General features: G+C 44.1%; 1 protein-coding gene across 10 annotated transcripts in view; it reads left to right on the top strand.

The window, feature by feature from the left end:
- ZC3H13 (zinc finger CCCH-type containing 13) overlaps window positions 1–2,258 on the top strand; it is a 57,965-nt gene extending 55,707 nt beyond the window's left edge. For all 10 annotated transcript variants that reach the window (XM_073344631.1, XM_073344572.1, XM_073344595.1 and 7 more), the window contains 2 exons: window positions 550–713; window positions 1,764–2,258. In XM_073344631.1, coding sequence (XP_073200732.1) covers window positions 550–713; window positions 1,764–1,934 — 335 coding nt within the window. In that variant the 3' untranslated portion in view covers window positions 1,935–2,258. The remainder of the gene's footprint in view (window positions 1–549; window positions 714–1,763) is intronic.
- Window positions 2,259–25,484: the final 23,226 nt, after the last annotated feature.

Here is a 25,484-nt window from a genome sequence, read left to right on the forward strand (position 1 = left end):
GGCAACTGCACTAAGGAAAGGGGAAATATTCTACATCTCACATCTGTTTAGCTACATCTGGCCCATTTTGATGGTGATGTCATACACAAAAGGGGAACATAGGACTTTGATTAATGCCAACTTTGAACCCCCTTGTCTTCACACTCACTCATCTGATCATCGAGGAAGCCCATTCTTCCGTTCTAGAGCTGTGCCCAAGTTTTTAACCCTTAGTTATGACTGCCATCATAATCCTTTCTCTACAGTGCTGAAGGTGAAAAGCACACTCATTCTAGACTCTTCTATTTAATGCTGCTCCACCAATCAGTGGAAAGGGTGACATGAGGAACTGTTGTTTGTATTCTTCTCAGAGGCCAAGAGTCACCTCGTCTCCTATTTCCTCCAACACTGAATTCAACTTTAGGCAAGAATTTAGAAATAATACGTGACCAGGGAGTCTATAAATCACATGTGAGAATTTTTAACTTCACCAAATTCACTCTTCTGTGGGACAAAAATATTTCACAGTCGGCAAAGTTATTCTTATATATGCTGATCATCTCTTTGTAGATGCAGAAAATTTGTTTGAACATGAACTTGGGGCCCTGAACATGGCTGCATTACTGCGAAAAGAAGAGAGAGCAGGTCTTCTTAGTAACCTTGGTCCTTGCTGTAAAGCCCTGTGCTTTAGAAGGGATTCTGCAATTCGCAAGCAGCTAGTGAAAAATGAAAAGGCAAGTGCATGGATTACATAAAGCATACAAAATATAAGAACATGAATTGTCTTTGCCTTCAAAATATTTCTACAACGATATAACTTTTTCTTCTGATATAGTTTACATGTCATTGCTGATCTATCTTTCTGTTCTCACCCCCTTCCATGCACAAATAATGAGACTTGGGAGAATTTGATTAGTTTTTCATAATTTCAGTGGATAATATCAATGTTTGTATTTAAGCATTTTTTCAATTTGTATTGATTTAAATTTTCACAGTTGTGCAAAATTAAGGGAGTGGTCAGGTCAAATTGTATTTGGCAGCAGATGTTGACGTTCACAAAGTTGAAGTTTTATAACCGTTAAAACACAGGTTGTCAACCTCACATGTCAAAACATACTAAACGAATATTCTTAAATCAAAGTGACTTCTCAAGCAGCTTTTTTTCTTACTTTTCCTATTTGTACATTTTGATTATTGATGGAAATATTTTTTTGTCTGTATGTATGTGGTAAAATCAATGTTTACTGACTAAAATGTAATGGAGGACGGGCTTCCATTGGTATTAAGTGGTCATGGGGTTTTTATTTTACTTTAGCCTAAGAGATTAATTTGAGATGTGTGACTAGGGGTGGGTGCTCCCTCATATGCTAGATTTGAATTAAATTCCGGGAACACTCTTTTGTAAAGGTAAAATATATAAATTAAAATAATTTAAAGATGTGGTTGCAGGGATGGTTTTTGAATAATCCCTTGATGTCTTTGGATTCTATGAGCTTTTGTACAAATAGTGTTTTTAAAAGTATAGTTTTCTAGTTTAGGAATATTACTGAATATTTGTTCCTGTAAAATATTTTCTCTAAGGATTTGTCAGTTGTCACATGCTGAATTAGGTGTCCTGACTTTGCATGTCAATAGAAAAGGCAAAATTACTATTAGAATTAATGCCAGGAGGAACCATTTCCAAGAATATATGGTTATTTATTTAATTATTGAGGATATTTGAGTCTAACATCTCAGCTCACTTGTCAAAAAGCCACTAATTTTTCTTTCTTCAATCCAAACAGGGCACAACAAAACAAACTTACACGAATTCCCCAGTAGTAGACAGTGACTTGTTAAGGTTGAGTCTACGATTATTTAAACGCAAGACTGTGTGCCAAGGTCCTGGGCAGGAAAAAACAGAAGATACTAAACTTCCACAGCCAAATATCCAGCAGGAAGTATGTGTGTCTTAAGCCAGTATCCACTTTGGAACTCCTAGTTTATCTCCCATCAGTAATGTTGATATTTATAGCTTTTTGAACTTTTTGATTTGGTTGGAAAGCAGCTGTAAGACATGGGACAAAAGACTGTTTTTACAGGTAATTCTATTATGTGTTTGGAGGGAATAACTAATAGTAAAAATACAAAGATCTTTGTTTTCAGGTCATTTCAACTTTTATAACATTGAATCTTACACTGTAACACATACCTGTTTTATGCATCAAGTGTAATAATTTCAAGGTGTCCATTTTTAGAAGTCTATTGCATCACCTGATATTAAAGGAGGAAGAAAACTGTCTGTGTATCTTTTTTTCTCCATTCTGAAATCATTTTTTGTGGGACCAGTAATTTATATATTATTGCAGATACTTAAAAACAATGTGACCATCAACGTGAAATCAAATTCAGCTTTTTTTAGGTAGCTCTGCATAAAGGCAACCATTTTGTATGCTTTCCTAGTATGCAGGCATCCAGCTCTGTTATGCACACAAAATGCTAATAGTGTACCTTTTAGAGAATCATGTTATTTTTTTAAAGAAAATATGCAGCTTTGTTGTATGCATACATATAGGTATAGTTATACCTGTATAGGATATGCCTTTGCATAAGTTTTACAATATTGGTTTTATGCTCATTAAACTAAAACGTGGCCCATATAAAACTTACGTTCTTTCTATCTCTCTCACGTTAACATTTTTGGAATGGCTTATATTACTTTAATTCTGTTGGGGTCTTCCCTACGTGTTTTATAAGCTATTAATCTCTTTTTATGATTTAATGTGTATTTTAAACACACACCAGTAGTTTAATCTGAGCAAGAGTTAACGTACCTGTTCTGTCTAGGCGTTAAAAGTGCTCTAGCTTATTTTATAGCTACAAGGCAACCTTTGAGCTGAATGTATTAAATCATAGCTTCCAATTGTGTTAAAGCCTATTTTAATCTCCTTTTCCAAAACACACGTTTCATTGCTAAAACAGTCTTGTTTAAGACTGCAGTACACAAAATAGATTCACTGTTTGGTCTGTAATTACAATGAACTTTCTTTATTCATCTTCTTTGTAAAACAGTCAGAGTCTATATACACATTGAACGTGTAGAAGAATATATTTCACTTTGCCCTATAAACAATGCAAAATAGAGTAGGTTTGATGGGCTAGTGGTGAAGTGTTTCACTCAGTAGCTGTTTGAATTTAGGGCCAAATGCAGCACTGATATATACTCTCATCTAATGGTATTGCATGAAATCAGCACTGAATTCAACCCTAGTAATTAAGTATGCTCTTTTGCTTCCAGTGTGACAAGAAATGTGAGTGCTGTGGAGAGGCTTTGCTCTGCCTGTGAATGTAGAAGTGCATTACAGTGCTCTGCAGGAAACCTGGATGCTTTGGTAGTAGCAGTAAGGGACTCTGAAAAAAGTTCTATGCAACGCACTTGCACAGTCATTGCAACAACAGGCTCCAAAAAGTGATGTGAATGTGTTTATAGGTGGGGAAGTCCTCTGGTTTTGGAGAACATAAGAGTTGCCAGGAATCCTGTCTGAGAGAGGCCAATTCAGAATATAAATTATAAAACCCTCATAGTGCATTTAGCTAATTTTACAATAGTTTAGGGAAGGGGAATTTCACTTCTGTCCTACATCCTGAACCATTCCTAATGTTATCAGGGATTGCATCAAGAATAGCTTCTCACCTTTCATGAGACTAGCTGTTCCAAGGAACCATTTTTTTATGGCATTACAAACTGTTTTTGCTGATTTGTGTCCTGAAGTGACATTTCTGTAGCTGAAGTGGCTCATTGTTATGGTTCAAGCAGTCTCCACAAGTTCTTGCAGTGGTGACTCATTACCATCACTTTCAGTGTGGTGTGATCAGTCATATGCACACACTGCACAGTATTTGTATTCTAACCTGGAATTTCTGTTAATATGTAGTCCACCCTATTGATGATATGCCCAGCAGGTGCTAGGAGGTTTTCAGGCATCTTTTATTTTAAAAAAAAACTAAAACAATCCTGGCTCTGAAAAGGCTGTAGTGCAGTATTTCTCAGCCTGCCGCCTGTGGGCCACTTGCAGCCCAAACAGCTCACAGCTGTGGCCCATGTGACATCCTCAGTACCATACAGGTAGTATATATATTGTGTGAATGCAGCCCACGTTATACATAGAGGGCTGCATATAGGGCCCACAATGGTAAATAGGTTGAGAACCACTGCTGCAGTGTATATCAGATATAATGAGTGTGAGCAACAACCAATGAGATAGAAATGTGACAAAAATCAGTTCTTCGAGTGATTGCTCATGTGCATTCCACAATAGGTGTGCGTGCTCGCCCCATACACCGGTGCTGGAAGTTTTTTTCCTAGCACTACCCATAGGGTAGCACCCCTAGCAACCCCTGGAGTGGCGCCGCCATGGCATGGTATAAGGGGAGCTGCATGCTCCCCCCCACCTTCAGTTCCTTCTTGCTGCCAGTGAAGGTGCATCGGAACTGCTCTGCTCCAGCTTTGCTGCAGCTTCCCTTTTGGACTCTGCTAGTTCATAGTTAGTAGTACATGTAGTTTAGTGCGCCCGGGGTCAGGGCATGCCCCGAGCTTTAAGTCGTGCGACGCTTGCGAGCAGTCGATGCCCGTGAGTGATCTGCCCATGGACTGTTCATGCTGTCTGGGGGGAAACCCATCTCAGAGATAGCTGCAAGATTTGCAGATCCTTCAGGCCTCAGACCAAGGAGGAGTGGGACATTCAGCTCTGAGTCATTTTGATGGAGTCGGCCTTGACCCCAACACCGTTGAGCCACTCCGAGTCAGCACTGAGCACCGCGGTGTTGGTGCGCAGTGACCCTTCAGTGCCTTCCACCAGCCGGCACTGCTCCCTATCCCTTGGACACTCCAAAAAGGCTAAGAAGAGCTCTTCTCCCCCGAGACACCGGAGCAAGACCAGGGGCGAGACTAGACCCATGTTGGGCAGCTCTCGGTCGCCATCGGCCTCCTGGCCTCCGACTCAAGTTGAGCAGAGTAGCCTGGCCCACCCTTAGCCGACCTCCGTGAACATCCGGGTGCCCTCCATGCCAGAGGCTCTGCAGGCGGCTCGAGATGTTATGTCTCTACCGGTACCGGTAGCACTGCCGTCATCAGCTTCCTGGTCCAGAGGCAAGCCACAGCTCAGACCCCTGCAGTTGCCGCCTGGACGGTACCACTCAAGGTCTAAGGAAGGATCCTGATGCCATTCCCCACTCAGTGACTGCCCTGTGTGCAGTCCGCGCTGGTCCCCGTCAACCCCCACCAGGTTGTCTGGCTGGGTACCAACTGGCAGGGGTTCCAGGCTCTGCCTCAAGGGACCATAGACCTTGCAAGGAGAGCGTGTGCCGTCAGGGCCGGGACAGACAGGACCGGAGGTCCTTGACTCTGAGAGGCTACCATAACTCTTCGCGGTACGGGCATCAACGCTGCTCCCGTTCTTCATCTTGCTCAAGGTCCCAGCCACAGCACCATTCCCGCTGTCCCGGGCGTCAATTGCTGGCACCTTGCCATCGCGGATCCGCCTGTCAGAGCCAGTCACGGAGCAGCTGCTACTGGCAGTACTCCCGCTCCTCCATGCCGGGATCACAGTCTTGTGGTCAGTACCGTTCCCGACGCCACCGCACGTCCTGGTCTCGGGATAGCGGCAGATCATATGCCAGCCCAGCCTCCCTTTGCAGTCAGTTGATGGGCCGGGCTAGTCAAGCTGAACAGACTGCTCCGCCGGTGCCACAGCAGGTGCAGTGGAACTGGGCTCCTTGACTGGCACCATGGTACCAATGGGCCCAGTGGCCCCCTGTGACGGGTTGGATCACAGAAACCCCCTTGGGGACTGCCACCTGATGTGCCAAGACTACCTCTGAGCCCGTTTCCCTGGCAGCTTGGGACTTCAGTGCCTTGCCTGGTTTGAGCCAGACACGCTAGCCTGCTACAAACACAGACCCAGATCTGAACTGTGTCCCCCAAAAGCTGCAGGCTTAACTGAAAACAGCTTAAGAAGTGCTGCTGTCTCCAGCACTCAGATACCCAACTCCCAATGGGGTCCAAACCCCAAATAAATCAGTTTTACCCTGTATAAAGCTTATGTAGGGTAAACTCATAAATTGTTCACCCTCTATAACACTGATATTGAGATGCACAGCTGTTTGCCCCCCCCCCCCGTATTATTAATTAACCCAGAGTATGTATTAAGTAAACAGTGATTTTATTAAATACAAAAAGAGGATTTAAGTGATTCCAAGTAGTAATAGACAGAACAAAATGAATTACCAAGCAAAATAAAATAAAACACGGAAGTCTAAGCCTAATACACTAAGAAAGTGATTACAGATGAAATCTCAGCCTCAGAGATGCTCCAATAAGTTTCTTTTACAGACTAGCCTCCTTCTAGTCTGGGTCCAGCAATCACTCATACCCCTGTGGTTACTGTCCTTTGTTCCAGTTTCTTTCAGGTATCCTTTGGGGGTGGAGTAACAGCCAATATTCATAACTTCTAATACAAAAATGATACATGCATACAAATAGGATGAATACATGCAGAAAAACATAACCTTTGCAAAGATATGTTACATGGCATATCTAGCACAAAACATATTCCAGTTATGTCATATTTACACTCATAAGCATATTTCCATCAAGCATTATGGGGTGCAACATCACACCCCCAACGCAGCCCCCAGTGGTGGCTCGCTAAGTGGCTGGAACCTTTCTCAACCTCATAAGAAGGAGTCGGTGGAGCGTTTATCCCCGGTTCTGTGCCCGGAAGGGGACCAAGTGGTGGGACCTACAGCACTAGTGGGTATGCAGAGTACCACACCCCCATCCTCATCCTCCCTGGATGAGGCAATCACAGCCCCTCTTCCGCCTGTTCCACAGGAGGACTAAAATCCACCAGGAACTGTTGAAAAAGGTGGCATCGAGCCTCAACCTTCAAGCCGAGGAGGTGGAGGAACCCTTGGACTCCCTCTTCAATGTCCTCTCGGCTTTGGCACCGGGCAGAGTGGCTCTCCCACTCCATGAAGGGGTGGCAAAGATCTCAAACACTTTGTGGCATACCCCGGCTTCCTTGCCCCCCATCTGTAAGAGGGCAGAACGGAAGTACTTCGTGCCCACCAAGGGGCATGAGTACCTGTATACCAACCCTGCCCCCAACTCCCTAGTGGTTGAGTCAGTCAACCACAGGGAGAGGCAAGGCCAACCACCCCCTAGTCTTAAGAATAAGGACGCGAGGAGCCTGGATCTATGCGGTAGAAAGGTTTATTAGTCCTCGAGTTTCCAACTGACGGTGGCGAATCATCAAGCCCTCCTGGGGAGATACGAGTTCAATTTGTGGGTCTCTCTTCCCAAATTTGAGGACTCCCTACAAGAGTGTGACAATAAAAAAAAAGTTTAAGGCTCTGGTGGAGGAGGGTACGGCTGCTGCCCGGGCGGCTGTCAGGCAGCCTCAGATGCCGCACATACAGGTGCAAGGTCTGTGGCCCATGCAGTGTCTGAGGATGGCGTCATTGCTCCTGTTGTCTGGATTGTCCAGCAAGGCACAGAACTCCTATCTCGATGACTGGCTGGTCAAGGGCAGCTCCAGGTCGCAGGTGCAGGATCATTTGGCACTCCTGTCCACCTGTGCCACTCTGGGCCTGTTGGTAAATGACACCAAGGCCACGTTAGTCCCGGTGTAGCGCATAGTTTATTGGGACAGTTCTGGACATGATGTCGGCCAGGGCCTCTCTCCAACTGGACACGTTCGAGACCCTAAGGGAGCTCCTCAGCACAATTACAAGGTGCCCCGTGACCACAACCAGAGCGTGCTTCCAGCTCCTGGGTCGTATGTCGGCGTGCACATATGTGGTTTGCCACATCAGATTCAGGATATGGCCCCTCCAGCTCTGGTTGGCCTCAGTGTTCTCCCAATCCAGAGACCCGATGGACAAAGTCCTCACTGTGCCTGAACCAGTGATCACCTCTCTGTGATGGTGGTCCTCCCCAGGAAACGTACTCCACGGGGTCCTGTTCAGGGGCCAGCCCCCGTCAGTGGAACTGGTGTCCACCATGTCGGACCTGGGGTGGGGAGTTAATGTGGGGAATGTTCAGACCCAACATCTGTGGTCCACGCAGGACCTTGCCCTGCATATAGATGTCAAGGAGCTCACGGCGGTCCGTCTGGCATGCGTGGCCTTCCACTTGTACCTGGAGGGCAGAGTGGTTAGGGTTCTCATGGACAATACGGTGTCAATGTTCTACATCAACAGGCAAGACAGGGCCCATTCCTCAGCCCTCTGCCAGGAAGCCCTCAGGCTGTGGGACTTCTGGATAGCTCACGATGTTTGCCTGGAAGCCCACCACTTACTGGTTGCCTAGAATTCTCTGGTGGATTGTCTGAGCTGAGACTTCTCTCAGCGTGAGTGGTCACTACACCTGGAGATGGTGCACAGGCTTTTCCAAACATGGGGCATTCCCCAGGTGGACCTGTTCGCGACACGGCAGAACTGCTGGTGTCCCCACTTCTGCCCCGATGGGGGGTGGGCATAGGCGCCATCTCCAATGCCTTCCTCCTGTCCTGGTCAGCCGGTTTCTCTATGCCTTTCCCCCAATCCTGCTGATTGGCAAGGTCTTGGAAAAGATAAAAGCGGACAGGGCCCAGATCCTTCTGATCACCCCAGCATGGCCCAAGCAACATTGGTACAGGACTCTCATGAGCCTGGCAGTTGCCCCGCCGTGACCGCTGCCATCCCGCCCGGACCTGCTATCCCAGGACCAGGGCTGCCTCCTCCACCCCAACCTAGCGGCACTCCACCTCACAGTGTGGCTGCTCAATGGTTAGGCCAGGAGGAGAGGACTTGCTCAGAAGGGGTTCAGCGCGTCCTCCTGGAAAGCAGACAGCCCTCCACGTCGGGCCTACCTGACAAAGTGGTCTCGGTTTTCCTGGGGTGGGCAGCTGATCGGGGCGTTTCACCTGTGGCTGCTCCGATTCAGCTCATTTTAGACTATCTCCTTCAACTTAAAGCCCAAGGCCTAGCGCCCTTGTCCATCAAGGTGCACTTGGTGGCCATATTGGCCTTCCACCCACTGATGCAGGGCCACACAGTGTTCTCCCATGCCATGACTGGCCAATTCTTTAAGGGTTTGGATTGTCTTTTCCCATATGTTAGGCCCCCAGTCCCGCAGTGGGACCTGAACTAGATGCTGACCAGGTTTGCGGGTCCCCTGTTTGAACTGCTAGCTACAAGCTCCTGGTCGCACCTCTCATGGAAGGTGGCCTTCCTGGGGGCGATCACATACACTAGACGAGTCTCGGAGCTCTGGGCCCACTCGATTAGGGCGTAAGCCTTGTCGGCTGCATTTTTGGCTCATGTCCCCATCCAGGACATTTGTAGGGCTGCCATATGGTCTTCAGTTCACACGTTCACTTCACATTATGTGATCATCTCCCAAACTAGGGAGGACATCGGGTTTGGCAGGACTTTAGTCCCAAGTGTCTCTGAACTCCTACCCACCTCCAACAGATATAGCTTGGAATCACCAATTGTAGAATGCACGAGCAATCACTCGAAGAAGAACTGGTGTCCCCTGTTTGAACTGCTAGCTACAAGCTCCTGGTCGCACCTCTCATGGAAGGTGGCCTTCCTGGGGGCGATCACATACACTAGACGAGTCTCGGAGCTCTGGGCCCACTCGATTAGGGCGTAAGCCTTGTCGGCTGCATTTTTGGCTCATGTCCCCATCCAGGACATTTGTAGGGCTGCCATATGGTCTTCAGTTCACACGTTCACTTCACATTATGTGATCATCTCCCAAACTAGGGAGGACATCGGGTTTGGCAGGACTTTAGTCCCAAGTGTCTCTGAACTCCTACCCACCTCCAACAGATATAGCTTGGAATCACCAATTGTAGAATGCACGAGCAATCACTCGAAGAAGAACTGGTGTTCCACATCCCGCCCTCCTTCCCCTCTGTCGGAGTTGTCTGGCAAGAAGGAACTGAGGGTGGGGGGAGCGTGCAGCACCCCTTATACTGCACCATGGTGGTACCACTCCAGGGGGCACGAGGGGTGCTTCCCTACGGGTACTGCTAGGGGAAAAACTTCTGACACCGGTGCACGTGGCAAGCATGCACACCTATTGTGGAATGGACATGAGCAACACATCTCGGAGCACACTAGTTACGGAAAAGGTAACGGTCTTTTCTATTTGGTTATTCTTCTGGCCCTTTCCATCCAGAAATTTTTCTTTTGGGCATTTATAGAATCCTTATAAGTGGCTGTCTAAACCTTTCATGCTGTGGATCACACTAGAATACAGATTGCTGCAAGGCTACCAACTTCTTTTTCAACGACATATTCACCCACTGATTACTTCTAAAAAAAACATTCTATAGCCAACCAGGAAGGTCTCCATAGGCTGGAGTTTGAGAGCCATAGCCTACCTCCTGGTACACCCTCTAGCCCTGTGGTTAGCACATTCACGTGAAAGAGCTGGGTTCAAGTCCCCGCTCTGTGTGGGTCAGAGCAGGGATTTGAACTTAGGCCTCCCATATTGCAAGGGAGTGCCCTAACCACTAGGATTATTTTGGGGTCCAGCTGTCTCTCTCCCCTGTTGGAGTTGTTCTTTGAGTGCTTGTTCATGTCCATTCCAATCAGGTGTGTGCGTGCCGCATGCACGCCAGCCGGAAGATTTTTCACTTAGCAGCGTCCATAGGGTTGGCCTGGGCGCTCCCTGGAGTCACGCCTTCATGGTGCCCAATATAGGGCCCTGCCAACCCCACACCCCTTCACTTCCTTCTTACTGCCAGTGATGGCTAGCTGGACCATCGTTCGCTCTTGAGGTATAGGACTGCTGAGCAACAAGGGACTCAGGGAGGCAAGGAGTAAACCAATCTGTCTAAAGGGAAATGTTCAAGAGGTTGTTCAAACCAAACAGAAATCCTTCAAAATTTGGAAATTTGACACTAGGAGGACACATTATAGCAGGCAAGATGTTAGAAGGGTTAAAATGGAATTCAGAGAACAAATAGCCAAAGGTATAAAAACAAAAAGATCAGAAGAAGGCATCTCACTCTTCCCAACCCTCCAAAAGTTGGTCTGTTGGTTTCCGAGGGGCTAAAAGGAGCACTTAAATAATTTCTTGCATAATCTTCACCACAGAGGATGTTTGTGAAGATACTGACTCCTGTCCTGCTCTTTTCTGGCAACAAAGGGCTTGTTGTCACTACTGAGTTACATTGGTACAGTTGCACCCATGTAGTGCATCTGGTGAAGATGCGCTATGTTGACTGGAGAGCACTCTCCTATTGATGTAAGTACTCCACCTCAATGAAAGGCAGAAGCTATTTAGGCGGGAGAGCATCTCCCATCAACATAGCATGGTAGAGACACTGCTTTAAGTCAACGTAACTTACATTGCTTAGGGAGGTGTTTTTTCACACCCCTGAGTGACGTAAGTTACATCAACTTTAGTGGTAGCGTAGACAAACCCAAAGATGAGGTAATATCAAAGACTGAAGTGTCGGAAGATGGGCTAGAACAAATTGATGATGTAAAAAGCAAGGCATCACTAGACCTAGATGGTAAACATACAAGAATTCTGAAGGAGTTCCACTGTGAAGTGGCTGAGCTGTTGGCAAAAACAATCAATCTCTCATTAAAAACAGCTAGTGTACGAGAGGAGTGGGTAGCAAATGTTGTACCTGTATTGAAAAAAGGCTTTGGCATCATCTGAGTAATTAGACTAGTAAGTCTTACATCTGTACTGGGCAAATTTGTTGAAATGATCATTAAAAATAGAGTAAAACACCTGAAAGTTAAATAGAATAGGGTCTAACCATGGCTTCTGCAAAAGAAAATTTATCCCTTATGTATTAGAATTCTTTGAACATGTCAAAGTAACGGGTACGGGACAACCAGTTCACTTAGTTTGTTTAGGCTTGCAAAAGACCTGTGATGTGGTCCCTCATGAGGCTATTAAAAAAACTAAATAGTCAAGAGGCAAAGTATTGTGGATCAAAAGCTGGCTAGAAGACAGGACACAGAGGATAAATGGTCAGTTTTCTTCATGGCAAAAGGTTAACAGTGGGGGTGCTTCAAGATTCCGTTCCAGGTCCCGTGTTTAATATAATAATGACATGGAAGAGTGGTGGTGAGAGAGGAGCAAGTAGTGAGGTAGCAAAAGTTACAGATTATACATTTATTTAGATAAGTTAAAACCAGAGAAAACTGTGAGGAATTTCAGAGACCAAACTAAAGTGAATGGATAACATGCTGGCAAATGAAATTCACTGTTGACAAATGCAAATCAATAAACAGTGAACTATTAGCACGTCTTTCAGGGTTCTAAATTAACTATATCAATCCAGGAAAGGGAGCTGAGTATAACTGCAGATAGTTTAATGAACACCTGTGCTCAATGTACAGCTGCAGTCAAAAAAGCAAACGATGTTAGAATGAATAGGAAATGGGACAGAGCATAATATGGAAAATGTCATTATATATCATCAATAGTGCAGCCTCATCAAGAATACTCTGAAGTATTCATCCCATCTCAAAAAGAATATTGCAGAACTAGAAAAGGTTCAGAGAAAGGGACAAAAATGATTTAGGGACATGGAAAAACTCATCTAAAACGAGATTAAAATGATTGGGTTTGTTTACCTTGGCGAGGAGATGAATGAGAGTACATGATAAAATATATGAAATAATGGTACGGAGAAAGTGGACAGGGAGCTTTTGTTCTTCCTGTCTCATAACACAAGGAGACATTCAATGAAATGGAGAAGTGGCAAATTCAACTGATAAAAGGAAATATCTTTACGGGGAATGCTACATATTATTGTGTCCACACTGAGCAGCATGTGCTCTGTTCCCCACTGCTAGGCAGTGGTACCTTTCCTTACAAATTTTGTCTAAACATTCACTGACTGTCAGAATCTGAACTCAAAAGTAAACTGGAAATTATAGAATAATAATTTTGAGAAATATTCATCCCTTTCATTTTTTAATTGCTGTACTCTAACCCATTCCCCCTTTTTTGGCACACAAATTTGAGTCTGTACAGTACGTTCTAGAATGAGTGAGTGCTTAGCAGAATGATTCATAAACATACATTTTATTGGTTTAGTTCACTGCATACTTCTAGTAAACGTGCTAAAAATTGGAAAGCTATCTGAGGCATCTTAACATAAATTACTGTCTCCTGTGGTCCAGGTGGAAGTGTGAGATCTTGCTAGATCTCCTGAAGACTTAAATATACTGATATTAGCAGTGGTCTTCGTCATCTCAAACAAGTGAAAGGCAAAATTGCTACATCCCTTGTGCATTTTTATGGGGATACATGAGTGTTTCAGTGAGAGCACTGGAGCAATGGCCTCTCAGTGCATATGCAAATATCATCAAAGGAAATACTGCATTGCTGCTGTGTTTGTTCATAAGGAAACACTCAAGTTAGGGCAACACTTGAGTACCTTTTTAGGAAAAGCAATTTCACATTGCTCATATACCATGGTAGCATAAAATGGGCCCATTTCACATTAATTTGCTGAAGCCTGTAATAAAATGTACTGGTTAGTTAATGAATTAGGTAGCTGGACAAGGAATTTCATAGTCCAATTTTTTTTTTTTTTCATTTGGCAAGGGGTCTACATCAGTCCTAGCCTTAAATCAACCACGCATTTCTGGATGAAGAGGAATAATCACCTTTACATATGGGTGATTCAACTCTCATTTTCACTTGTAGAAAAAAGTATGAACTGTGAAGAGAATGACATGACTAAAATGACATACTCCCAAAGTGGATAAATCTAATACCTGGAAAGATGTTTTCCTTCTGTGCTTGCTTTTAAATAGCAGAAATTGGTTTTCAGCACTGTAGTCTTTAAGAATAGTGAAGAAGACTCTCTTTTGTTTTGTTTGTCTTTACAGCAACACAAATATTTCTGACAATGTTCAGAGCAACTAGTCAGTGGTGTATTGATTTGAGTGTCAAAAGAGGAGTAAATGTAACAGGTTAACAGCACCAGCATACTCTTTTGACTGTTGTTGGGCCCTGATTACCCCTGAAATGTATTTTTCTTTGATAGGAGGTACAGTTTTCTGAAGGGGATGTGTTTGAGACCAGCAAATTAAATGGAGAGCAGGCAAAACGTCTGTACTGGATTTCTACTCATCTGAATTATTGAATTTCTGTAATCATACAGCAGCAGCAGCAAATAGATTCTGGAGCATTCCCAAGCATGACACACTGTACTTGATGTGTTTTGTGATTGTGGATTTAAATAATAAAAATAAAATAGAGCAGTCTTTGGAAAGAATTAGACACCTGCTATTTGACCCCTCTGCAGTAACACATTCTGGAATGTGGTCCAAAGTACTCCTCATGGCAGCCCATGGTCTATCTCATCTTTAATCTGAGATGCTGTACATCAGCAGATGATGATCTATCTCGATCAGAGCTGCTTCCCGCAGCATTGAGAGAGCACCACACAGTTCACGCATGGGGGTTGGGCTGAGGGGCTGTAAAATTGCTATGTAAACATTCGGGCTCGGGCTGTAGTCTGAGCTCTGGGACCATACAAGGTAAGAGGGCCCCAGAGCTCAAGCTCCAGCCCGAGCCCAAACATCTACATAGCAATTTTTAGCCCCACTCCTGAGCCCTGTTGGCTGAGACAGCTGACCTGGACCAGCCACAGCTATGCCATGGATTTTTATTTCAGTGTAGAGGTACTCTATGAGATCAGTACCTATGGTCTCCTTAAGTAAAGTCTGTATCCAAGTTGACCACTAGATGTCTTCAGTACTGGGAAGACACCACACAACCACTCAAATTATGCCAAGTTCACCACCTTTATTGAGCAGCTGCCAGCTGAACAGCGTGAACAGTTTCAGGCTATTAACGAGGGCAAACTGTTAGCTAGAACATCACTACAGGCCTTGCTGGATGTGACCAACACTGCTGCTCAATCCATATCTATGACAGTGGTCATGCAGAAGGTGTCCTGGCTCCAGCTGTCCGGATTCCCAAGGGAGGTCCCAAATACAGTTGAGGACTTCCCTCCAATGGTCTCATACTGTTCACTCAATCCAATGATGAGTCCTTGTATATCCTTAAGGATTTCAGAGCCACCTTGAGATCCCTTAGGATGTACACACTTACAAGCAAATGAAACTTTAGCAGATCACCAAAGATCCCACCACGCTCCATTCTCAAAGTTTCAGAGACCTTATGAATCACCCTGGAAGAAATCAAGGTTCCAGAGCAGGAGACCATCTACTTCTTCTGTGTCCACTATTGAGCATCCATTATCATCTAAATGACTGTTCTGACAGGCTGGTCAAGGACCCAGAACAACTCCATTAAACTGAGCTGCATCTATACCATTCTACCCACCTCCCTCCTTTGGAGACAGTCTCTCCCACTTTCAATCCTGATGGGAGCAAATATTGTCAGCCAAATGGGTGCTGGAGGTTATAAAACAGGTACTCCATCCATTTTACCTCCTTCTCCTCTATCTACCTCTGTTCTTCATCTCGCCTCAGGAACACCTCTCACAGGTACCTTTTAAAGCAGGAAGTCAATTCCATTCTGCACATAGGAGCTGTAGAACCATTTCCAGTTCAGCACAGAGGGGGAGCAGCTTTTTACTCCAACTATTTTTTGGTCACGAAGAAGAATGGGGGATGGAGGCTGATTTTGGCTGTAATACTCCTAAACAACTTTGTGAAATCAGAAAAATTCAGGATGGTGTCTCTCACAGTTATAATTCCATCATTACAACTGCGGGACTGTTTTTCAGCCCCCAATCTTCATGATGCCTATTTTCAGATTGCAATTCATCCATCTCACAAACAATTCCTGAAGTTTTTGATAGGTCAGGATCACTTCCAGTATCATGTAATTCCTTTTGGCCTTTCTTTCACCCCAAGAGTCTTCTTGAACATATTGGCAGTGGTTGCAGCTTACCTTCAGCACCTGGGGATGAACTGGCTACTCAAGGGCCAATCTTATAATGAAGTTTTTGCTGTCATAAAGATAAGATCCCTGTTGTGTTAGCTAGGTTTGCAGCTCAACATTGAGAAATCCACTTTGAGGCCAGTACAAAGACTAGAATTCATAGGAGCATCCTTAGATGCAATATCACCCCAGACTTATCTTCCCTTGACAGATTCTTGATGTTAACAAATCTCATCTCAAAGATTCAAATCAGCCCACAGACATCAAGAAGAATTTGTCTTTAACTACTCACTCATATGGCAGCTTGCACCTTTGTGACACAACATGCCAGGCTCTGCCTTTGATGTTTTGGGCTGGCTCAGGACTGTTTATACACTCCAAACAAACACAGCCTGAACAAGCTGGTGCTGGTCCCTTGTCAAGCATGAGAGTTTCTCAATTGGTGGAAAGATCCAGATAATGTCTGCATGGGGATTTTATTTGTTCAACTTCCTCCTTCCATCACCATAACAACAGATGCAACCCTGATGAGCTGGGTGGGGCAGGAGCACCTTTAGGGACCTCCACCACTCAGAGCAAATGGTCTGCCTAAGAAGCATGGTGACATATCAGCCTCCTCAAGCTGAGGGCAGTCAGGAATCCTTGTATCCACTTCCTGCTTTTAATCAGAGACAGGTCGATAAAGATCTTGACAGACAGTATAGCCTTGCATGTTTTACATCAGTCAACAAGGAGGGGTCAGATCTCCTTCTCTTTGTGCTGAAGTGATGAAGCTCTGGAACTGGTGCATAGCCAATTGCATTCTAATCTCAGCAATTTACCTCCCAGGGAACAAAACAGGATAGTGAATGACCTCAGATAACACTTCTCCCACAACTATGCTGGGAGTTAGATTCCTGGATTCTCAATCAAATCTTTCTGGCTTGGGGATTTCCAGAAGTAGATCTCTTTTCCATGGTTAACAACAAGAAATGTAAACACTTTTGCTTGAGGGGGTGGGGGAGGTGTTAGGCCCTTTCTTATTGGGAAATGCCTTCCTTCTTCAGTGGACAAGAGGCCTTCTATATACATTTCCACAAACACCCTGGATTCTGAAAGTGGTAAAATCAAGCAAGATCATATTAATAGTTTCAATGTGGCCCAGACAGACATGTTTTACCCACCCACTTGTCAGGTAATCAGCCTTCCACCCATGCCTCATGTTCTTTCTCAAGATGCTGGTAGGACTCTTCACCCAAATCTGAAGATTCTTCTTCTCAAAGTTTGGCTTCTCAATGGTTTGTGAGAATAGAATCTACTTGTTCTGAGGAGGTACAACAGGTGTTATTGAACAGTAGAAAAGATTCCACAAGCTATATTTACCATCACAGGTGGAAAAGGTTCAGCCTTCCGTGTGTCCAGAGACATTTTCCATCTGCTCACTCTTCCCTCTCAATACTTCTAGATTACCTCCTAGAGACCAAAAAGACAGAACTATCTATGAGTTCTATCAGGGACCACTTGGTGGCTATGATAGCCTTTCATTCCCTGGTTGAGAGATTCTCAGTTTTCGCTCATCCCACAACTGTAAGGTCGGAGAACCTTTCCCTTCCAGTTAAGGAACCCACTCTGATTTGGAATTGGAATTTAGGATTTTATGGATTCTCCTTTTGAGCCAATGGCAGCTACTTCCCTCATTAATTTACCTCTGAAGATGGCCTAGCTGGTGGCTGTTACCGCTGCCCAAAGGGTTAGAGAAAGAGTCTCTAATGGTTGTGTGCCCTCCATTTACAATATTTTTCAAGGACAAAGTTTTATGTCCACACACAAAATTTTTACCCCAGGTGTAACATCAACCAAGATATCCATCTTGTGGTTTTTCCCCCCCAAAGCTGCATGAGTCCAGAGAGGAGGCTGTTTTGCACACTTTGGATGTTAGGAGGGCATTAGCCTTTCGTTTGGACAGAACTAAGTAATTTAGAAAATCACCAGAATATTTGTGTCCCTTGCTGATATGTCTAAAGGTTTGGCAATTTCCACCTAGAGACGCTCTGGAGGGATTTCTGATTATACTATGTAACTGCAGACATAGAGCTGCCTCCTAGGGTATTGGCCCGTTCCATGAGATCTCTCTTTATATATCTATGGCATTACTCAAGAGGATTCCTATTCTGGACATTTGTAAAGCTGCCACTTGGACCTCCATACATACTTTTCCCAAGCATTCTGCAGTGGCCCAGTCTTCTAGATTGGAAATGTTATCTTGTCTTGAGTCTTGAACTTGGTTCCAAAGGCTCCCCTCCTGCACTGGGGGCACTGCTCGGTAGTCACCTGAAGTGGAACACCCTAAGGACATTACTTTAAAAAGGAGAGGTTATTCACCTTGTGCAGTAACTGGAGTTCTTCAAGATATGTGTCCATATGGGTGCTTCACCACCTGCACTCCTTCCCCTCTGCTTTGGAGTTACCTCTGGAGACTTTGCGATGGAGAAGGAACTGAGGGCAATTTGCCCGTGCAGCCCTATATAGCTTCCGAGTGGGGCACAGGGATACATAAGGTGCATGCACTGGTCAAACAGAGACTACTACCAAGTACCTCTGATTAAAGTTGCATGGGGTGTGAGCATACCTGAAGTGGAACAACCATAGGGACATATATCTCAAAGAACTCCAGTTGCTGCACAAGGTGAGTGTAACCTCTTCTTTCCAGTGTTCTTACTCACTGTCACTTGAATCTCTATTCTTTGATAATAAACGTATTCTTGTTTTCACTATAAATATATCTAATGCTGTGGTGTTAAACAAGTGCTGGTCCTGGGTTGAATCTTACAAGCTGGTTAGACGTGTTCCTTTGAGAACAGCAGGCCTGGTAATTCTGTTGAGTGTTCATTGGAAAGGGGGAATGCTCAGTAAACTTGAAGCTCGCTGTGTGCCTATCCCTACCCATACAGGGCCATCAAGGCCTGGATTGTATTGCCTGTGCTGCTAAAGCCTCATAGTTTCAGGGAGCTGATCTAGAGGAGCCAAAAACAAGGGCTTCCTCTTGCTAAAGGCAGGTGTTGGTGAGGTGCCACACACCCCTGAGTATCCTCAGGGACGCTACACCCACCCTCTGACTTTCTCTTGAAGTTAGCATCGCTACCCCCTGCTTAGCGAGCGAGGTTCAGTGTAAGGTGACTCCCTCAATTAAGGCATATTAAGTACAGTTCTGCTGTCTGTTATGCTAACAATAAGGATCATTAACTTTCACTGCTCCTGCATCCAAGACTAAAATGGATTTTAACCCAAAACACCAAAATCAATCTCTTTGGCAAGGCAGGTCTGTCTGCTGATCACTGAGGCAAAGTAGGTGTGTCTATGCAAATACAGTTGGTTCCTGAGGTCTTTTCCCCCCAGTTCATCAACAGATAGTAGAGGAAAGCTCATTCAGACCCTGGCTTACACTAGATAGATAGATAGATTTTATTTGTTTTAAGCAGATTATAACAATGCAAGGTTTGCAGGTACAAGAGAAGTCCTTTAGCTACAGTCTTCACTGTGTAGTTGAAATTGTCTGCTTCTGGCAGTATCTTGTGAGAGAGCCTATGAGAAGTCAGCATAACTCTTAATAGGGGGTTGTATTTTTATTTTTTTCACTGCAAATCTTTCCAAGGCACAGGTAGTTGGTGAAATCAGTTGGATACTAGTCATCAGCATCTAGCAAGGGCTCTACCAGACTTTACAATAGTAAGTTTTAATGTAGCTTTGAGTCTTTATATTTGATAGCCAGGCCTATTTATAGACCTTAGATGTTTCTCACCTGCCCCAGCCTCCACTTCTGCTGTGGTTGTGGCTTTTGTTTGCTTGGTAGTGGAGACATTTATGCTTTCTGGAGTGTAGGTTAAAAGGAAATGATGAAATGTTATTAGATAGCAATAATAAAAAAAATTAAATCAAAATGTTAAACCAAGAAATCTTAGATACATTTGAAAATGTATTAAAAAGAATTACTTGCTATAAATTTTGGCCTTCATTCTAAATGAATTCCAGAACCCCTTTAGTTAAATGACTGACTTTTTCCATCTGTGCTGCCATAACAGCATCTTGTGGATAATTATTTATGAACATTACTCCTGTTACAAATTGTGAAGTAGAATTTAAATCAGCAATAAAAGCTGCAAAAATCATTAAAACAATTAACCAGCTTGCTAGAACATTCACCACTGTGGATCTTGCTTTAGGAAGTTAACTAACAAACCTGTTATTAACCACTGATGAGGAGCCATTTTGAAGAGATTATTGCTTAATTAATCTTTGTATAGAGCTAATAAGAGTGTTAAATGGGTTCCTCGGATTGGATTGTTAGTATAGGATGTAAGTTCCCTGAGGCAAAATCTTAATCAATATGATATTAAAGTTAGCCATTCAACTAAGAGGCTATTTTAGTCATTTAGAATTAAAAAGACGAATAATTTCATTAATAACTTGATAAGATTCAATGGCTCTATATATGTGAATTATTATGGCCTTCCTGAAGGTCTTCTGCCATCTCCTTTGGAAAGAAAGCTATATTAAAATCCTCATTTAGATTTAATATTTTTTTCATCAGTCCCTTCTGTTGCAGCATAAATGTAACTTGTCACACTTATCTGTAGCAAACAGGCTACAATGGGGAGGAAGTAGCAACTGATGCCAATGCTAATGACATTCATTCATGTAGCCTCAAAAAAATAAAAATAAAATCAGAAGTCTGTTCATATTAGTAAATGAGATGAACATCACAGTTGGGTACAGTGTGATGCTTGGAGTGACAAGGCTGTTCTGGTCTTTCTTACCGTTTTTAGTGGCAAGGGCTCAGGACATAGCAGTATGTCAATATTTACATTATAAACCCCTGTTTTCAAAGGTTTAAGATTCAGTGCGTGGTGAAAGTTATTTAATGTCTTTGTCTTTAACTCCTAGTTACATGTGTTATACATCTTGGGGGAGAGGAGAGCAGAATCCATAAAATGGAAGACTGGAAGGAAATAGTTTGCTGTCCTTGAATAGCTGGTGTCTATAATTCAAAGCTGGCATGATTTAGTACTATTTTACACTGTTATTCCACAATATTGAGTTAGGTCCTTACAAATCTCTACTTTATTTTAGTAACATTTAAAATATTTAATCAGCATATGAATGGTTTTCATTATCTTTAGTATATATGTTCCTCACATGTTTAAATAGTTTATACACTGTAAAATCAGCTCAATTACAGATTTACAAAATACAACTAGAGCTGTAACAGCTTTTTCAGTTAAAAATACAGACTAACCCATGTATCTGCAAATCTGTATTCTCTGAGGTAGGTTTCTACTTTCTCTAAAGTGTTGCAGGTCTGAGGTTTAAAGGAAACCTACAAAGGCCTGGATTATTTACAGATAAGGCTGAAATCTTATTGTTTAGTTGACTCCATTGTAACTAGACTTTGCAGCTCAAACTGGTTTATAGTCTTTCCTTGTTGCACACATAACTCTGAACAGCATTGATAGGAGTGATGTACTCAGCAAAATAGAACGCCATCATAGAAAGGACCACCCATTTTTTTGTGGCTTTTTGCCTATATTGTCCATATGGAAAAATTAAAAAAATATCCTAGCCTTATCTGCTTGCTTTGCATGGGTTGGAGGTGGCTCCTTCACCTAGTCTTTATCCATTAAACAGAAGTCTAATAGTCACTAATGCATCACACTGTAGCAACATAACAATACCTTCCCAATTAGCATATTCCTTGGAGACTTCTAAATAGTGCCTCAATTCATTACCAGCATCAGATGATCAATATGCCTAACCTGTACCTTGGATATCTCTCTTGAATTATTAAGGTACTTTGTTAGTCCTAAGGGAGTACTGTATATTTCTGAATAGGTTCTAGTCCACCCTGAATTTTATCATGTAGTAATATCATTTATGATTGCAGAATTCCATAACACTTACTGTTCTTTTAAGGAGCGGCTCTTAGATGACCATCAGAAATAATATTTCTGTGGGTAAAGGATTTATATTCTATGGACAGAAGAGTTGGAATTAATCGGAAAGTCATTGGCTAGCATAACATATTCCTATGCCTTTATACTGACAGCATCATGATTAATAGTAACTGTATGGAAGGAAAGTACAGCTAATTTAGGGAATGGGATTGGAATACTCTGGAGACAATCTCTCAGGAGTACCCACAGCGTATCCCCCAACATCAGAGATGTTATTTTTCACATCTCTCATTTTCTCTCTCCTTTCTGCTGACCTTTCAATGCACTAACTGAAGCTACTCTTATGTGTACAAGCAGCATAATGACTTGACATGTTTGTTACAGATAATTAATACTGCACCAGTTGGACATATTCTCAATTATGATTTCTTCTGGCTTTATAGATATCAAACTGACAAGCTTCCACCATAGACAAGAGTCTAAGAAGATGTATATAGGGATGCTAAATGGAATAGACCATTTAGTGGGTCTTATAGGCTCTTTATTGCATTTGTGTCTGCTGCTGATTCTGGCTTTCTGAAATAGCCATCGGCCAGCTGAACTGGTGAAATTGAGAGCAGCCTGGTGCTGTGTTGTGTGTCTCCTAGATCCACCATCCACTAGGTTGGTCATATGTTTCTGTCCTCAGTGAGAACTCCCGGTGAATCTTCCAGAGGCAGCCTTCCTCTACATTTAGAGTTAGGTCCATAGAGAGTCGGAGACTATGCAGTGGTTAAGCAGCAAGGCTATAAGCAACTCAGCCACCCCCTTCTCCAGATATTGTCACTGGGGAAGGCGTCTGTACTTTTGTTTACTTTCTCTGTAGGAGAGGGGAGTGCTGAATGGTGGTAGGTAGAGGACACAGGAAACAGGATAGAGGGAATGTGACAGAATGAGCGTCTGGGAAAAAGAGTGAGGGAGAGGGAAAAGGGTGAAGATTAGGGAAGGGAGTGGATGGGGTAAATAGACTGAAGCAGGAGGGAGAGAGGCAGAATAAAAAGAGGAGAAAACATGGCAGAATGGATACCCTTTAATCTCTTCACCAGCTGCCAAAACACTCCCATCTGCCCCTCCTTGAAACTAGACATTCACCAGTTTCCAGCGGTTATTTGGCTAGGAGTTGGGTAACTTCCACAGTTAAATCCCTTTGTGTGTATTGCCTTCTTCCCCCTCTTTCTACAGGTCATGGGCAAAGTCATCACTGCCAGCTCCCCACATCTAACTGTTTCTATTTTCAGCAGCTGTTCGATATAACGTGGTGGTTCCTAATGGAAACTTGCTGCTTGAAGCACCACCCTCCTTCACCCCCGTTGTTTTGAAAGTTCCCACATTTTTAAGTGACCTTCAGATTTGATCAATCAAGTGTCCCCGCAGGATGGTTCTCTCTGACATTGAACCTGCTGCAATGTGGCGCTGTGCAATAAAAAGAGGAATTAACGGGCATTTAAATTCTGAAATTAATGGAGAGAGGGTCTGAGTCGTCTGAACATCTGTTTTCAAGGGGGCCTTCAATTTGCTCTTGGTTTTTAACCATGTGGTCATTATTCTTACTCATGAGCTAGTAACGTCCTGTGTCTTGGAGCAGACACGAGGTTATGACAAAGCAGCCTAAATCATCTCATGTCTGTGCGTTTGTTTGTTTTGTTTTTGTTTGTGGGCAATAGCAGCAGCAGCATTTGGCAAATAGTTTAACCATTTTGAACCTAGGAGTCTACATACCTGAGCAGACTCCATTCGGCCAGTGGGAGCAATGCTTCAGAAGAGGATAATGCTTTTCCACAATGCATAGGGCAGGTTGTGCCGGGCTCAGGTCTGCAGCTCTCTGAGAGCAAATTCTGAGGAGTGTGAGAAAAGTGTTCTTTTAAAAAAAAAAATTCATGTTTTCGCTTCCTTTTTAAATCTTGCCCATGACTTTAATGCTCACGAAAGAGGTCAGCCTACCTGGATTGTGGGTTGGTGGGCAGAGTCCACAGAAAGAATGAAAGGTCCACTCCCTCAGATGTGAGGGGCCACAGAGCCCAGCTTACAGGGGACAAAGAATGAAAAAACAGATGTGGAAGTGTAGGTCACAGAGTCAGAACAAGGAATCCAGAGGGGGACATTAAGCAGAGAAACCCAGAAACTGCCCAGTGCTCTGAGAATGAGTCCAAGGAATCAGTGGACAAAGGAACAGAAGCAGCCATCCCTCAACAAAAACAGTAGGGAAGGGGAAGCTACAGAGCTGCTTGGGGGGACGGGGCGGGGGAGTAGTGAAATGGTGACATCACAAGACCCAGGAGAGTGAAAGTTGAGCAACTTGACAGGGATGGGATTTTTTGTTAGACTACTTAAAATGTATGTACTTTTAGTTTTATTTTAAAACTGTTTTTGCTAACACTTACTTGACCTCAGTGATTGACCAACACTTTGAATAAAGGGAACTTTTGTTAAGGTTTTAACACCCTCCCGTCTTCCATTAGGATGCTATCTCTAAGACCTCCCACACATCCTCCAGCAAAACCAGAGAAGAGTAGACTTAATGTTCCTGATATTCCTAAGGGAAAAAACAAGCAGGAAATTTTTTAGAACAAATTGAACAAAATCAGGTTCTCTTTCTACACTATAAAGGAGTGAAAAGGGAGCACAAACCAGTTTCTTAATAACCCTTTGTAGGTCTCCTTTAAATAGAGTGACCATATTTCCCTATACTGAATATGGGACACCTGGTAAAATTACTCGTATTCAAATGAGCTCAAGGGCCATTAATTGTACAAACGTTCAAATTAACATCAAGTTGTCTGAGCCCCTGTTAAAAAGAAATACTGTGTAGCTGGATTCTTTTTATTTACCTTTTTATCTTGAAGGCTTTAGGGTTCACACAGGGAGAGGTAACACACATTTTTACCCCCTCCCCCCACACACACACACTCCTGTACACCTCTCTCACACAAGGAGGGTGACCGACTGACCTGATCTTCTCTGTCTAGCACTCTCCGCCCTCCATGGCTGGCTGAGCCCCCGAGACAGACCCACCTCTCCTAGTATCTGGCACCGTGTCCTCCCAAGGCAACACGTGGGGGGTCATGCATGGTCACCATGCCTCCTCCCCAGACTTCCTCCAGGGGTCACATCAGAATGTGGCCAGCAGCAGCCTTTCGACACTGTGTGGGAGGGAGGGATGGGAGCTGCTTTCAGTTGCAGGGGAGGAGAAAGGGGAAGGGACGACCTGGCCCCTGTCTTTGCAGAGCTCATCTCTTCCCCTCCCCTCCCCTCCTGTGTGGCTGGAAGCAGCTTGTCCCTTCCTGTCTGCAGTGTTGAAAGGCAGCTAGCACCTCCAGGCTGCTGCTGGCTACCACCACCAGCCACCGCCTGTCCCCCAGCTACAGCACGACAAGATGGGGTTAAGCCCTAAAGATGCATTATGCACCAGGGCCCAGGGAACCTCACTGCAGGGGCTTCAGCGAACCCAGCCAGAGAGGCGACTCAGCAGAGGAGGGTGCCTAGGGCATGGAGCAGCCCCGCGCTCCCTAGGGGCAGGATGCAGGGGAGGTGCAGGTGAAGAGGGTGCTAGGCCCCTGCCCTGGGGACTGCTGTGGCGCCTGCAGGTTCAGGGCATGAACAGGCTGGAA

This window comes from Lepidochelys kempii, chromosome 1 (assembly GCF_965140265.1).
Source record: "Lepidochelys kempii isolate rLepKem1 chromosome 1, rLepKem1.hap2, whole genome shotgun sequence".
Taxonomy (NCBI): Eukaryota; Metazoa; Chordata; order Testudines; family Cheloniidae; genus Lepidochelys; species Lepidochelys kempii.